This window comes from Paroedura picta, chromosome 10 (assembly GCF_049243985.1).
Source record: "Paroedura picta isolate Pp20150507F chromosome 10, Ppicta_v3.0, whole genome shotgun sequence".
NCBI lineage: Eukaryota > Metazoa > Chordata > Lepidosauria > Squamata > Gekkonidae > Paroedura > Paroedura picta.
The window spans coordinates 31,492,109-31,507,095 of NC_135378.1; the positions used below are offsets into that span (position 1 = coordinate 31,492,109).

At 41.2% G+C, this 14,987-nt stretch overlaps 1 protein-coding gene across 1 annotated transcript; it reads left to right on the top strand.

Moving 5' to 3' along the window:
* Positions 1-958: 958 nt before the first annotated feature.
* Positions 959-12,065, top strand: EXOC1L (exocyst complex component 1 like). The gene is made up of 3 exons (XM_077301464.1): positions 959-1,596; positions 8,115-8,245; positions 10,497-12,065. Exons 1-3 carry the CDS (start codon positions 1,476-1,478, stop codon positions 10,764-10,766), a joined length of 522 nt encoding a protein of 173 aa, XP_077157579.1. The 5' UTR covers positions 959-1,475; the 3' UTR covers positions 10,767-12,065.
* The last annotated feature ends 2,922 nt before the right edge of the window (positions 12,066-14,987 follow it).

Consider the following 14,987-nt stretch of genomic DNA (forward strand, 5'->3'; position numbering starts at 1 on the left):
TCAATAGTGTATGCAGATGCTCTTTCCAAATTGTAGTCGTGAGGTTCAGGTGGCCAGCTTAGGGTAGCGTGCCAGGCTCACACTTCTAGCCATGACTTCTTCCTAGAGGCTTGCTGCTGTTCCTCTCGAAATGGACAAACGTGTTAAACATAACAGGCAAATATATGGCTCTATATGGCTGACCCACCCACCCCAAACCGGAAATTGAAGGTAGTAAAATCTGATGGCAAATCAGCTGGCATGTTCGATTCTAATGGTTTTAATGATGTTAAGCGTTAATGTTTAATTGAATGCTATTTATAGATGAATTATATACATAGTTATCTATCTGCTTTTAAAATGATGGAAGCCACCCCAAATCAGCTTGCTGGGAGGGGCGGGGTATAAATCCCAATATAAATAATATAAATATAAATGCAAATAAATATATAAATCAATATATCAATAAAAATTAGAGGAAAATGAGTCACAGAATCATAGAATCACAGAGGTGGAAGGGGCCATGCAAGCCATCTAGTCCAACCCCTCTGATCAATGCAGGATCAGCCTAAAGCATCCAGGATAAGTATCTGTCCAGTTGCTGCTTGAAGACTGCCAGTGGGGGTGGGGGGAGCTCACCTCCTCCCTAGGCAGCCCATTCCACTGCTGAACTTCCCTGACTGTGAAACTTTTTTTTACTGATATCTAATCATTATGTTTGCAGAGTAAATCAGATAATATTGGCGGAAATGGTTAATTTTCTGCTTTGGGAAGCCTGGCCATCATATGTGCATAAAATTTTAGCAGGGAAAGGGTTACACAGAGAAATATCAGCGTTCCTCCATATTATAGCCCCATGATAGGCTGGATTCCCCTCCCTTCCCACCCCCAGCTGAGTGCAGAGATCTGGATTCAGTGCTGAAGCTCTTTTGGAGCTGGCAGGTGGTTTTACAGCAAGAACTGGCTGGCTCTTCTGGGCTTCTGGAGAGAGGCACGTAGACTTGTGGGGAAAGTTAAGTATTCAGCAACAGCGGCGGCACTGAGGATGGGGGTGGGTGAGGAGATGCAGCGCCTGCTCTCGTCTCCTCTTGTGCCAGTGGTAATATCCTTAATGGAAGGATCATCCCAATCAATACCCTCTAGGCAGCTGTTAACTGACTGGGATAATGGAATCAAAAATGAGTTAGTGCGAATGGAGCTTTCTTGCTGCTTGGGTATTAAAGATGCCTCTGCCCCCTGATTCTCAGGGGGCTCCTGAGACCCACAGGGGGGAATCTCTTGGCACCCTGGTGAACTATAGTCGAGCAGCAAAGCTTTTTTTGCTGGACTGGCTGCTGAATGGCGTTGCTTCTGCTTCTCCAGACAACAAGCTGAAAAATTCAAAGCTGGGGGCAGTGGCCTGACTGCTGTGTGACTGAGTCACATCCCTGACACCTGGGGGGGGACCCACGGAGGAAGGAAAACAAGCAGCATTTGTCTTGACTGAAGACAAGGCAATGTCATCGTTGGTGAAGGAGGATCTTAACAAGAAGCTGTTCAAATCCCTCGAGCAGAGCTTGTACGAGTTCATTGAAGTTGAGTTCTCTGGTCAAGACCGCTTCTACCTCTGTGCTTCAGGCAAGTATCACAGGCCTAAGGGGGACTATAGCTTTTCATGATCCAGTGTCTATTCTGGCATATATAGGTAGCAAAGAGGGCATGTGTGGCATTAGGAAATGCTGATTCAGAGCTCAGTCAAAAACTGGCTACAAGAAGTTGGGCAAGCTACAGTGCTGTGATAATACTGACCTACTTTATAACAAACTGAGCTACGGTTAGAACAGGTGGCTGAAATAATACATATGAAGTGTTTTAAGCATTTTATGTAAGTGTTAACTGTTATTTAGTAGAGATTCAACAGGTTGGCTGTAATCCTATACAATTCTCAACTGAAATTTATTTGCAAGTTAAAAAGTCGACAATATATTTACTTGGAAGGGAAATCTACTGGAGTCAACAAACTGTCAAATGCATTTGATTGGGCTGGACTATAAATCTGTTTGATCTTAAACATTCTCCTCCGGTTTGATTGGCAACATTGATAATTATTTATTGTATCCCACTGTGTGAAATATAGGAGGGGAAGCTTTAATGTTGTACATGTAGACAAACCAATTCTTGAATGCTGACTGCAGTATAAAATGTATTTCAATGGGACTTGCTTTCAGGTCAGTGAGCTCAGGGTTAACTTTTCTGCCTTATGAAGCACTCTTGGCATCAAGACAGCCGAACTCTCCACAATTTATGGTTTCCTTGTATTTTCAACTTGTTGGGAACTGTGTGGAGCTAAAAATTAATTTTCAAAGAAACAGAAAGATACATGGATTCATTTTAGTAGGTTGAGTACATTGTGTTCATTGCTATATCAGAAAAAGACAGACAAAGCAATTTCCTGAAACTGTTAGTCGCTGGATTCCACACATACACACACACACACACACACACACACACCCACACACACACATACAAAATGCAGAATTTCTTTTTTGGTTTTGCTTCTGATTTCAGTAAGACTGTACACTTGTTTAGATCTTTAACACACTGTTTGGGCCCTCAATATTTTGAGGTTCAACAACAGAAACAAAATGTGTTTCTGTGCAATAAGTTATCTTTATATGTTACCACAAGTCATTTGATAATACAGCAGAGTATTGGAAGTGCTTTGGGGAGATTTGTACACATATTGTATGTTTGTATGTTTGAGCAAGCAAAATCTCTTGTGAGTAGATATTTTCTTCCTCAAAAGAGCAATATTTTCTGTTCTCCTCCTAACGATAACATGTGGAATCAAAGTACCTTATACTGTAACCCAGGATGTGCAGACAACTATTATTTCAACTGTATTATTTCATTATATATGATTTAAAACAGGTCTCTCACTGTGACAAAATCTTGGTGGGAAGATGTAATTAATATAAGGAAGCAATGGTTTTGTCTTGATAGGTATTTCCAAGTAAAATGAAAAACCTGAAAGGGCACATTAAAAGATGCTCAGAATTTCTCCTTAAACTGTGACAGAAACAGCATGGTGTAAGAACAGGTAGCTGGAAGGAAACTCTATGCAGCATTTGACCCTAGAAAGTAAAAAAAAAAAAAAAGGAAAGCGGGGAATGCTTATCTACATTATATTAACTTATTCAAGTCACTGGATTCATCTGAAGAATGAATTGAGATGGTATTTTTAAAGAAGGAGACAATGAATGGAAGCATGGAGCTGGGGTAAGACTTCTTTTCATGATCGGTAGCTAATGGCATGAAATTGCTCACCACCTTAAGGGGAGGGACATTTTTATTTGTTTTCCCTGGTCTGGCTTATTCATGATTTTGGTGAAGTGGTTGTTGTGGAGTCTTCAAAGAGGCTTTAGTCAACACTTGCCTCCAAACTATCATCATTCTTTCCTTTAATGTTTGCATATTTCTCTTTTGCATCCAATGTTTCCTTGCTGTGCTGCAGAACAAAAATGACTGAAGCTTAAGCAAGGTGTGGGAAGTTCACTGAGGGATTTCAAAATCTGTCCCTGTTGCTGAAATCCACATGAACAATTCACATTCTTCTGCTTGTTTTACTAAGGGCTTCACCCTGGCCTCTGTGCTCCCATTAACTTTAAAATGGAACTAAGTTTCAATCAATATGCTTGATAGCAAAAAAGAACTAGATGATATATCCTTGTTCCAAAATCATTTTAAAAAGAAGCTCATATTTATCTCAGAAAGCCCCATGAACAATTCAAATGTTGCCTTTTAAATTGTTTAAAATTGGATTCAGAAGTGTTACAAAATCAGTACAGCAGTGTCAGTCAATCTCCCCTTAACAATAGAAACTACTCAGCTCTTCTAGGGGTTGCTTTCAACAGGTAATTTGTGCATACTATTGGGCTTTTAAAAAGTTGTACACCTTGCCCTTAGAGCCTCTTGTGGCGCAGAGTGGTAAGGCAGCCGTCTGAAAGCTTTGCCCATGAGGCTGGGAGTTCAATCCCAGCAGCCGGCTCAAGGTTGACTCAGCCTTCCATCCTTCCGAGGTCGGTAAAATGAGTACCCAGCTTGCTGGGGGGTAAATGGTCATGACTGGGGAAGGCACTGGCAAACCACCCCGTATTGAGTCTGCCAAGAAAACGCTGGAGGGTGTCACCCCAAGGGTCAGACATGACTCGGTGCTTGCACAGGGGATACCTTTACCTTTACACCTTGCCCTAAACCAGAGATGAGATCTGGTTAATTGAACTTAAATGAAGGGAAATGGTGTCATTAGACTTTGGAACTTTTTCCAACAGTCACATAATAAACCACTTTGGAAATTACAGGACTTTCCAAAGCAGGTTTTGGTATATCTGGGTGCTTTGCAGTTTTGTTTTGTTTTTTTTTTAGTCAAATTCCACTGGGCATTCCCAAGCTATTTTAATCTTTTCCTCCCAAAATGCATAAAAATGGCCAAAAATGCATAATTCAGACAGAGGAATGTTGTAAAGAATGCTGCTTTCAATAGATTCAATTGTTGAAATAAAAACATACCAGTGAAGGATAAGTACCTATCTGAAAGCAGAATGATGCCTTTTTAGGGACACATTTAATAAAAGAAGTACAATGGAAATTAATGGAACTGGGCATGCATGAGGCCCAATTGAACTTTAATTGTATTGTGCTATGAACAAAGCTATAGCTTTGTTCATAGACTTGTCTGTGTAGAAATTAATGTATACTTGGGTTGAAATCTACATTCTACATGTCCTTGGCTTGCCAATAAACATATTGTCTCCATTCAGTAAGCTTCTGTTCAGAGTATATGTGCAGAAGCTGAGCAAAAAAAATGCAGTCTCCAATCATGTAGCAAGGGAGTGCGACCTTCACAATATGTAGAACCAGGTAGGCCCATAGTTATCATCAAAAGCATGACATTCTGTGATCCTTGTAAAAAGAGAGCCTTGGCATGATTGTTGAAGTCCTCCAGGACAGCTAACCTAAGGGTGCTCAGCCCCACCTCCAAGACTAGCTTGGTCAGGTCAGGTCAGGTGATTCTTAGGCAATAGGGTGGGTGGTATACTAACAGAATCCAGTCCTGACTCTCATTATTTATTTTATTGCTTATTATTAGGCACACAGACTCAAAATTGGTAGCATTCTGGGTGAGGCACCTTGTAAACTATAACAACAACACCTATGCTGACATATCACTGGGTATTCTGGAGGGTTAGCCCCTCCAACCTCTCCTAGCAAAGTTATGTCCGTTGGTTGGGGTGAATGCATAAGAGTGAACATGGTCATACTCCTCCTTTGTGATCATAAATTAAAGGGCTTTTATATGCATGGTAAACCACAACGGACTCATTTAGGGTGCATAGAGGACAGATGTTAGTCATCATGCAGCATCTGGCAGCCAAAGGCAAACTGCCACACAGCATTTTACTATTTTAAAAATTAATCTATGTTTCATAACTCCAAAATCTCCCATATGCTTGTCTACTTTCCCAATGTTCTGTAGGTTCCTAGGAGTATCAGGTTAGCCACTGTTGGAGTCAGAGGGTTGGATCCAGACTTAATAGTTATCCAGTTCTTCTTTCCTGCTGTAAACACCTGTCATGTCATCCTTCAGGATCCCCTACATGAGCCATAATTGATGGAGAGCAGTAGGCTGCGGTGCCATTCCACTAATGGCAAATGTAGTCTAGATCCAAAAATGTTAGGTACAGAGTGCTAGGCAAGATTGAATTCTGGGCTGATCCAAAAAAGAGAATTAATAAGGATTTTACACCCCAACAAAAAAACCTACTACCCAGCACAGTGTTGCTCTATCAACACACATGAAAAAGAATAACCTTGCTAGGTCAGCTTGATCACTATTAAGTAAATTTACTTAAATGTAGTTGAAATCTACATTCTTTAGAAGTGTGTTTCAGAAAAATTGACATTCTAGTATCAATAGGTCAAGATGTTGGTTTTTATAGCTTAGTTTTTAACTACTAGGTGAGCAATGCATTTTTAAAAAGTAGGCAGAAGGCATTTTATTTTGCAAGGAAGACATGCAAACAAGCAGTCTATGAAACCAGGCTATATGGCACCTTCTTTTATACAATAAGTTTTCAAACTGTATATTCATATTAAACAATGGTTGTAATAATTCTCCTGATTAATTCTGAGATCTCCCTGGAGTAGTTTCCTTAATCATATCTGTTTACTGCTCTTTGCAGTATTTTGTTATCATTCAACATGACCTTTTTCAAGCAAACAATTAAACAGGGCTGCAGAATGTAGAAATGGAGTCATTTGTTTGAGAAAGTTGTCCTTTATGGAGGCAATTATAATTCTGAATGAACTTTCCATTTGTTCCGGATTGGGGGCAAAACACAGTTCTGTTTGTTATATATCTCAGAAAAATGACAGCTGGCCTTTGAACTGAGCTCCAGTGAAGACGCTTGTCTTCAACTAGCTAGCGAAACCATCTGTAAGCCTCAATCAGCACCACGGACAGCTCCATATGAATTTGTGCTTAGACATGAGCCATTTGGAATCTAACTCTCTGGTCTCAGGGCAAGATAACTTGCCAGCACAGCTTGTCACTTGCAGGGATGCTTCTACACTTGGGTGGAGACGGATGGGACCAGCAACTAGTCTCTTTTAATTATGTCTTTTCTCAGCTGGAAAAGTGTCTGCCATTAATTACTATCATGGAACGTTTTATTTCTCCAGTGTTTTTGTGAACTACCACTGAACTCAAAAGGACTGATTAGCTCTTTTAGCAAAGCATTATCATATGACATAATTTGGATACTATGACAGTTTACTAATTTGCCACTGATTTACCTTTTCTGTATATATGTACTATCATGATGCTTGTTTGATTTTGTCTGAGGAAGTGTGCCTGAGGAAGTTTACCTGCCTTGAATAAATGTTTGTTGGTCTTAAAGGTTCTTTGGACACAATTTTTGTTGGGCTACTTCAGACCAACACAGCTACCCACTTGAATCTTACATGGGTCAGTAAAGTTTGGTGGAGATTTATGTTCAGTATTGTCCATGCTATGACTTAGTAACTGAAGGTTTTGAACATTAAATTTGGTAAGTTTAACAAGAGAATATAAATGTATTAAAGGATTGAATACTATCTTATTAGAAGATAGCAGAGAAAATGGGGGGGGGGATTATGGTATAATGCTCTTGCTGAAAACTGTACTTTCAATGCTATTATTTCGTCTTTTGTTTTTTCCCCCAAGACATTGTTTCGATCTGCTCCCTTTTATTAATGAAAATCTTTACTAAAACTAATTTAAAAAATATTGTCCATGCTGTACTGCTTCAAAGTCAAATGGCAGGCTAGCCAAGCATGTCGCATAGCTAATATAACCAATGAGTACAGCAGATAAACAAAGACAGCATATCTTTTGTCCAAGAATCCGCATAGGCAAGGAAGCAATGAATAAAAGCTATAACACTGTCAAACGCAAATATATGACTGCACAAAATTTTCATTTCATTACATTTGCAAATTTAATTAAAATTAATACACTATGCCAGAACTGAATTTTAAAAACAAATTATTCTCTTGCATTTCCACTTAGCTGAAAGCAGCCCACCGTGTCTGTGTGATGTCATCTCATAATTTAATGAGGGAAAAGGAAGAGGGTGGCTAATGAGCAAATTTGTTCTTAGTGTTCGTTATAATCCCGAAGGCCTCATGACTAACTTTGATTCCACAACAGGTCTTTTACAACCAGCTCTCCTCCCTTTTCAAAAGGAAATCCCTTCGACGACTGCTTAATAAATTGTCCCTGAGGATTATTGGGGCTGTTGCAGTGCAAGGAGCTACAAAAATTGCAAAGGGGCCAGGAAATTCTAGGGGTGCACAGAGACACATTAGACTGTGAACAGCAAGCTTTTTAGAACAGTACACATTTTAAAGCCTTTAACCATCTTTTTAAAAGCTATTTACATTATGATCTGCTGCTTATGATTTTTGTTGCTAAATGTTATAGGGATCTGGAAGCCAATATGTCTGCTAAAAGCAACCAAGCTTAGCACGTTTCAAAACCTCTGCTCACCATTTGCTATCATACAGAGTTTTTAATGAAGGATCCGTTTTCTGTTGTCTCATTTTCCCCGGTTCAGTGACCAAAGGAGAACAAGTACAAATATCTATGGTGAAGCATTTCAGAATAGGCCTTGATGAGAAGTATGAAATCTCTGAAAAATGGTTTCTCAATGACCTGGAGATGATTGACGGGAAAGAAGCAGACACTGTGAGTGCCGCATTTTATTATACAGCATATTGGTTCTTCAGCTTGGGATACAATTGCTGGAGCACAGGATTAATGTAAAAAGTTATTGTGTTAAAATAGCATCATGGGATTTCAGGCTCAATATTTCTCAGCATCTCTATGCCATACTTGCTTGACTGTATAAGCACAGTTTAGGACACAGCGGAGAAAGTGCCTGCCAAAAACCTTTTATAGTTGCTCCGGACTCCATAAAGTCTAGATAGAGGCAATAGGCACACACTCTCTTGCAGACATTCAGAGACGCTACTAATTCAGCTGCTTAGAACAATGTACCTTTCCATGAACAAGCTGGGCAAAATGTTACAGCACTGCTGTATACAATATATATATATATAAACACCAAAAAAACTGGAGTGGATTTGAGATTACGTTGGTAACTCTTGCTTTGCAGAATGGATTGGACAAGCATTCATAGCTTATTTTGGAGGTTTGTATTTTACCTGACATCGTTTCCACATAATATATTTCTGGTAAGGCTTTGGAGGAGGATCGTGTCTCATGGTTTAAGTGCCACTCAGCACTTAACATCCACTCAGGGCGGCTGCCCCACCCCTGAGTGCCTCCTCCTCCAACGGGCTTGCCTGTCTGTCCAGTGGCCAGCCAATCACCTTCCATCCCCCACCCCTGGCCACCGCCTCCTCCTACCACTTCCCTCTGAGGCTTGGAGGCTTCATATTCCTGCTGTGTGAGAGTTGCTATTGCTGGTGATTTCCCTAATATCTTCCTGCAGCCCTTCCAGGTCCCTGAGGGAAGGGAAGGCCATCTGCAGAGTTCTTCCACTCCACTCTACCTCCCCCCCCCAATCTAATGCCTGTTGCATTCCTGAATGCAATGGCCTTGGCCCCTAGTGTTGTTTATAGGTGTGTATTAAATTAATATTTGGTCATACCCTATTGCTTTCCACTAGTGGAAGCAAATCTTTCCTTAATTTTTCCCCAACCAGAATCCTGTGACCACCAAAACAGGCATTGGTAGAGGAAAGGGAATCCTCACAGAGTAAAAGTTGTGCAGGTCAGGAACCGATTATGGACGGGCTGAAACGCTCGAGATGGAGGCAACAGGGCTTCAGGGGAAATCCCTAATTATGCTCGACATCACCACCATCCTGGGCACCACCAAGCCTGGGCCCAACCCAGGTCCTCGGAAGGCCTGTGTTAAGGAAACGCAGAGTCTTCCGCATTCCTGGGTTTGCTGCGGGTGCTGGCAAGGGCTAGGTTGGGCTAGCCCAGTGCATAACAGCGTCCCTGCAGAGACACCTCTCACCCCTGCCAGCTCTGCAGATCCACAGAGCTGGCAGGAGCAACCCCCCACCCCCACCATGGTGGGAGAGCAGCATGCTGCTCCCCACCATTGTGCAGTGGGGCCCCATGCCCCCGCTACCCCCCGATGCTGCTACCGCTGTCGCGGAGTGCTCCTGGTGCTTCTAGCCTTATGTTGCATGCACGGTGCCATTGCGTCGGGGTGGTCAGCATATGCTGGAGGATCCCCTCCCGCATGTGCACGTGAGGATCAGTGGGGTTTTTCCTCAACACAATGGAATGGCGGCAGCCACGTGCATAATAGGTCTTCATGAGGCATCTTATCAGGAAAGAGTTCCCATCCGCCCACTTTGGCACAGGAATGAGAACAGGATCCAATCCTTATGATTTGCCATTACTCTTTGCAATATTTTAAATCCTCTGAGGCTATGTTAATGAAGCATGAGATCTTCATGTTCATAATGTTTGGTTACAACCTGACCCTATTAAACCTCTGATGCAAGTCCATTCCAGTGATATTCTGCTTTTAGTAAGGATAATGTAGGTACTAAACAGCAACCAGATTTTGTTGGTATGATCCACGAGATTTCAGAAAAATAGAACACCATTATTGGCAACGGAAGCTGTTTTAAAAAGATACCAACTTAACTATATTTCCCCCAGAATATTATTAGGATAATACATTTCAGGAGGACATTGTGAATATTTAAAGAGGCAAAATTTCTACATAAGCAAAAATTCTGCACATTTCTCTGTGTGCATTTCTCTCTTTCTCCTTGTTGTGAAGGTCTGACATGGGACAGCTCAAATTTTGGAAGTGTTTCCAAAACCTATTTTGGCTTATTATGTACTTTATGAATCTACAATAGAGTGCCAAAGACTATGCAGCGGTTGAGTATAGCACAGTTTGCAATGCAGTAGTACAAATAATTCTCTCCTCTTTTTTTTTAAAGGATAATCCATGGTTTGATATGCATTTCAAGAAAGTCTATAGTTGGGAAGCTTACAGCTGCGCATCTAAATATTCCTTTGCACGAACATTAAATAAGTTGAATGAGATGTATCTCCAGAAGGACTTGAAGCTTGTGAACTTTGATTTTACCTACATCAATGATGATTCATTCTGGTCCTCCAACAATGGGGACTGTTTGGTCCTTATGAGGATCTGCTTCTATGCGTCCAACCTCCTTTGTCTGTCTCTGTGCCCTCTGCCGATAGGGTGAGAAACTGCAGTTCTTCCCACATTTTGGACAAAACTTCCAGCAGGTGTTCAGTACTGTATCAGCAATTATATTTTTCATTATCATTACTGTTGCTTCAGCATTTATTACTTCAAGAAGTCAAACATTACAATGTATATGTGCTTAAATATTCAGTTCCTGCCTACTTATTTCAACAGTGAATCATATGTGACAGATGACACATTAAAAATTTACTTCATATTAATCTGTCCCAAAGAATTCTGGGAACTGTAGTTCAGTGAAGATTCTGGGTATGAAGTGGTGATAAGGCAGGCAACCAGCATAGTGTAGTGGTTACAGTGTCAGCCTCGAATCTGCGAAACCCAGGTTCATATGCCAAGTTATGCCATGGAAGCTTGCTGGGAGACACTGGGCCTGTCACACATTCTCAATCTACCTCACAGGGTTGTTGTGAGGATAAGAGAGAGGATAATGATGCAGGCCACTTTGAGTCCTCGTTGGGGTTCCTGGTGGGACTTAAATAAAGCAAAGCAAATCAATCAATCGGCTGCTTTTCCCCGCAAGTATGCATGCAGTGAATTGTATCAGAGGGGCCATATTTGTTACAGTTTGAGAAGATGGCATTCCTTTGGTCCTTCTAGCTTGTAAGGAATTTTCATTTTTTTAACGTGGCTACCCCTCTGGGATTTGAGAATGTTAAAGATACTGCTGGTCAAAAAGCGTAAGAGACAGAGAGCTATTTTAATATCAGCTGTGTGTCCAAACTGCAGGCGCAGAAAATATTAGCTTCATTTTGAAAACAGTCTGGCAGCTCCTTCTAGTCATCAGTCTTGTACTTAATAGAGCTTGAGAAAGCACAGAATGCAGCAGGGGGGAAGTGTCATTATTACTAAGAATAAAATGAATGTAAATAGTCCCCCACACCATTGTTCTCTATGAGATGTAAAGACCATGGGTATCTTTGACACACGTTTTTGCACTGAAGATGAATTTGTTACATAAAAGTACTTTTACTCTTGATTGGGGATGCATTTTTAAATGTATATCCTGCACCTTTCACAAGTTTTGGGCAGCTAAAAATAATGTATATGTTCCAGAAATAGTACAATAATACGTATATTCCTCAAATACCATTTCTGAAAAGGTGCTCATTTAAACTCACTATGCATGTTAGCTTGGACATCTTTGTATTTATTACTACAGCAAACTGTTATGCAGTAATGTAATTTGCAAAAGATTATGTTTTACTGTTTTGATTCGGAGTGAATAAATGCTAATGCCCTGTGCTTCAAAATACAAACATCAATAAACTGTGGGCTAGTCTGCAATTACCAGGAGCAGCTTTGGAGTGTGCAGGGGCTGCTGGTGAATTTCCAGCCAAGCTGCGCTCATAAAGAGATGTGATTTGGGTAACTGACCCTTGCATGTAAGAAATACTCTATATGAAGACATTGTGTTTTCTGTGGTCACTATGGCACTTTTGCTGTAGCCCTGTGTATGAGGGGGGCAGTTCAGTGAAACAGGGCTTTTGTATCAGGAAATGCAGGTCTGAGCCCATAAGGGTCTGCAACCTTGAGAACACTTCCCTGGGAGTCAGCGCCTTTGAATAAAGTGGAACATACTTCTGAGTAGACCCACATTGGCATTGTAAGACTGTGGGTTGGGAGTATTTTCTGAAAGCCTGACCCGGCAATTTCCTCTCCTTGGGAGTAGGTTGCTGTGACTACCCTCTGGGGAGAAGGGAGCGTTATTATGACATGTTACAGAGCTAAACTACGGAACAGAAAAGGACCCAGTTGGTGCGCATGGGACAGACTCTACCTCAGTCTCTGAGTCCCATTCTTAGGAAGTGCTGTTGATTTCAGTGGAACCAAGCAACAGAGTCAGGAATTGGAGCCTAAATCACAAACCCTAGTTAGCTGTATGGAGGAAGATGTCATTGAAAATATTTTAAACATCACGTTATCTTCTTAGATGTCAAGTCTAACATGTTGGTACATCAGTTTTCTGTAACTGGATTTTCCAACCACTATGTTGGTTTATTCCGCAATAATTTCCAGTAATATAAACCTGGCTTCAGGATGACACTATAAACAGTTCTGTAATTGTCATGTCCATTTAGACAAATCTGAGTCACTTCTCACATTATCTTTTTAGATGTACATATGTGGATATGACACGTGTATTTGCAAAATGTCTATTGTATAAGTATAATCCTCAGAAAACAAGGTTTGGCAGGTTATCTGCCACGAGCCTTAGGGGAGTGGCAGGCTATAAATCGAAGTAATAAATAAATAAATAAAATAAATTTACATGACACATGAAATGCCTCAAAATGCCCCTAGAATAATGAGGTCTGTAAGAAAAATGGGCAAAAAAGAATATGTAACTCCCAGACACAGGGAAACATTTCCAGATGGGTTATAGATTTAGGACCTTTATAGTGCAATCCACTCTGACATGGATAGCCCAGGCTAGAATACCTGGCTTTTCACTACCTAAAGGGGTCTCAAAGCAGCTTTCGTTCCCTTTCTCTCTGTGAGACAGGTGAGGCTGAAAGAGCTGTGAGAGAATTGTGACTGGTCCAAGGTCACCCAGCTGGCTGCATGTGGAGGAGTGAGGAATCAAACCTGATTCTCCATATTAGAGGTCACAGCCCTTAACCACCACACCATGCTAGGTAGTCTGTTCTTGTCAGATTTCAGCTACTCAATAGGGTTAGCCTTCATTAGCATTTGGATAGGAGTCCTCTGAGGAATACCAGGGTCATAATGTGGAGGCAGGCAATGGCAAACCACCTCTGAACATCTCTTGCCCTGAAAACCCTAAAGCTTTGCCATAATAAGAATGAGGCTGGATTCTGAATCAACCAATTTAGGATTGCTCCATTAAACACCTATTATATTGTCTTCAGACAAGTACAGTGGTATTGTGGAATTATTTTCTTGCGTCAGTAAGGATTTAGGATGGTAGCACACAATTTCCCTGCAGATCTGCAATCAGCAAAATTATAAATAGCCAGTCTCTCAAATCCTATAGCCCACATAAATGCTAATGGAGAATTGTTTCCTTGACTGCTGCTTTTTAAAATGCTTGCACTAAAAGTTTTGAATGTTTGGCAATATAGATACAAAGTTGGTTTATCCATGTAGGACATGTAGCACATGCTACAAATCCTGTGCATCCTCCCCCCCCCGCTTCCCTCTTTAAGGGCGCTCACAGTGACACCCCTTTCCACTGCTGGGGGGGCCTCTGACCCCAGTCTGGCTGCTCCCGCCATAATTACTCTGTTAGGGCCCCAAGAATCCTTAAATTGGCCCTGGTGCTGTGGGCACTGTGAATCCTTAAGCCACTCCTGATTATAACTGGAGGATTTGGTTTTACCAGTGGGAAATTAGGCCACAATTTTATCAAGAAGGCATGAAAAGCTTTACAAATTTCTAGTCAGCACCAAGGACAGAGTTGGTTTGCCACCATAATTAAAACTTGTCCTCAGTGAAAGGATGGAATTTAAAGGAAAATCCTACTGCTTGTCAAAGTGGCAATTATTTTTAGACTACTTTTATTGACATGATCAAATAGCATAAAAAATGTTCTGAGACCCACAGCAGACAATTTGACAAAGTGGAGAATTAAACAGAATTGCCGGTCTCTAAGCCAAGCTTTTTCAACAATCCTGGAAGGGTTTCCTGAATGGGTAGGAGTTAATCTTTTAAATATATTTTATAAATTTGTTAAACACTTCTTGGGTGATATGACCATATATGGTCATGTCAACCCCGTCTCAAAATTGGCCTGTAAGGAGTGGGAAGGATAGGGGCTCTGAGTTGAAGTGTCCACAGCTATGCCTCCCAACCATATTCTGCATGATCATGTCACTTCTGGGGTTTCTTGAAGCCTGAAGAGTGTTTCAGGGGTTTCTCAAGGGTTAAAAAAAATTGAGAAAGACTGCTCCAGGCAATGGCTGAAGATTTCCCAGCTCAACTCCAGACTTAAGAATCAGTCCCCCTTGGAAGGTGGACTCTAGCATTATACCCCACTGAGGTCCTTCTACTCCCCAAATCCTGCCTACCACAGGGTCCTCCCCACAAATCTCCAGAAATCCCCTAACCTAATAGCAACCCTATGGTGAAATGCTTTCCATCCGCCCATGGTGTAACCTGGTAATTGAATGGCTTTCATAAATAGGCAAACTTCAGACATGGGGGTGGTAGGGTGCTGTCTAGGAATTGAGCCTGCAAT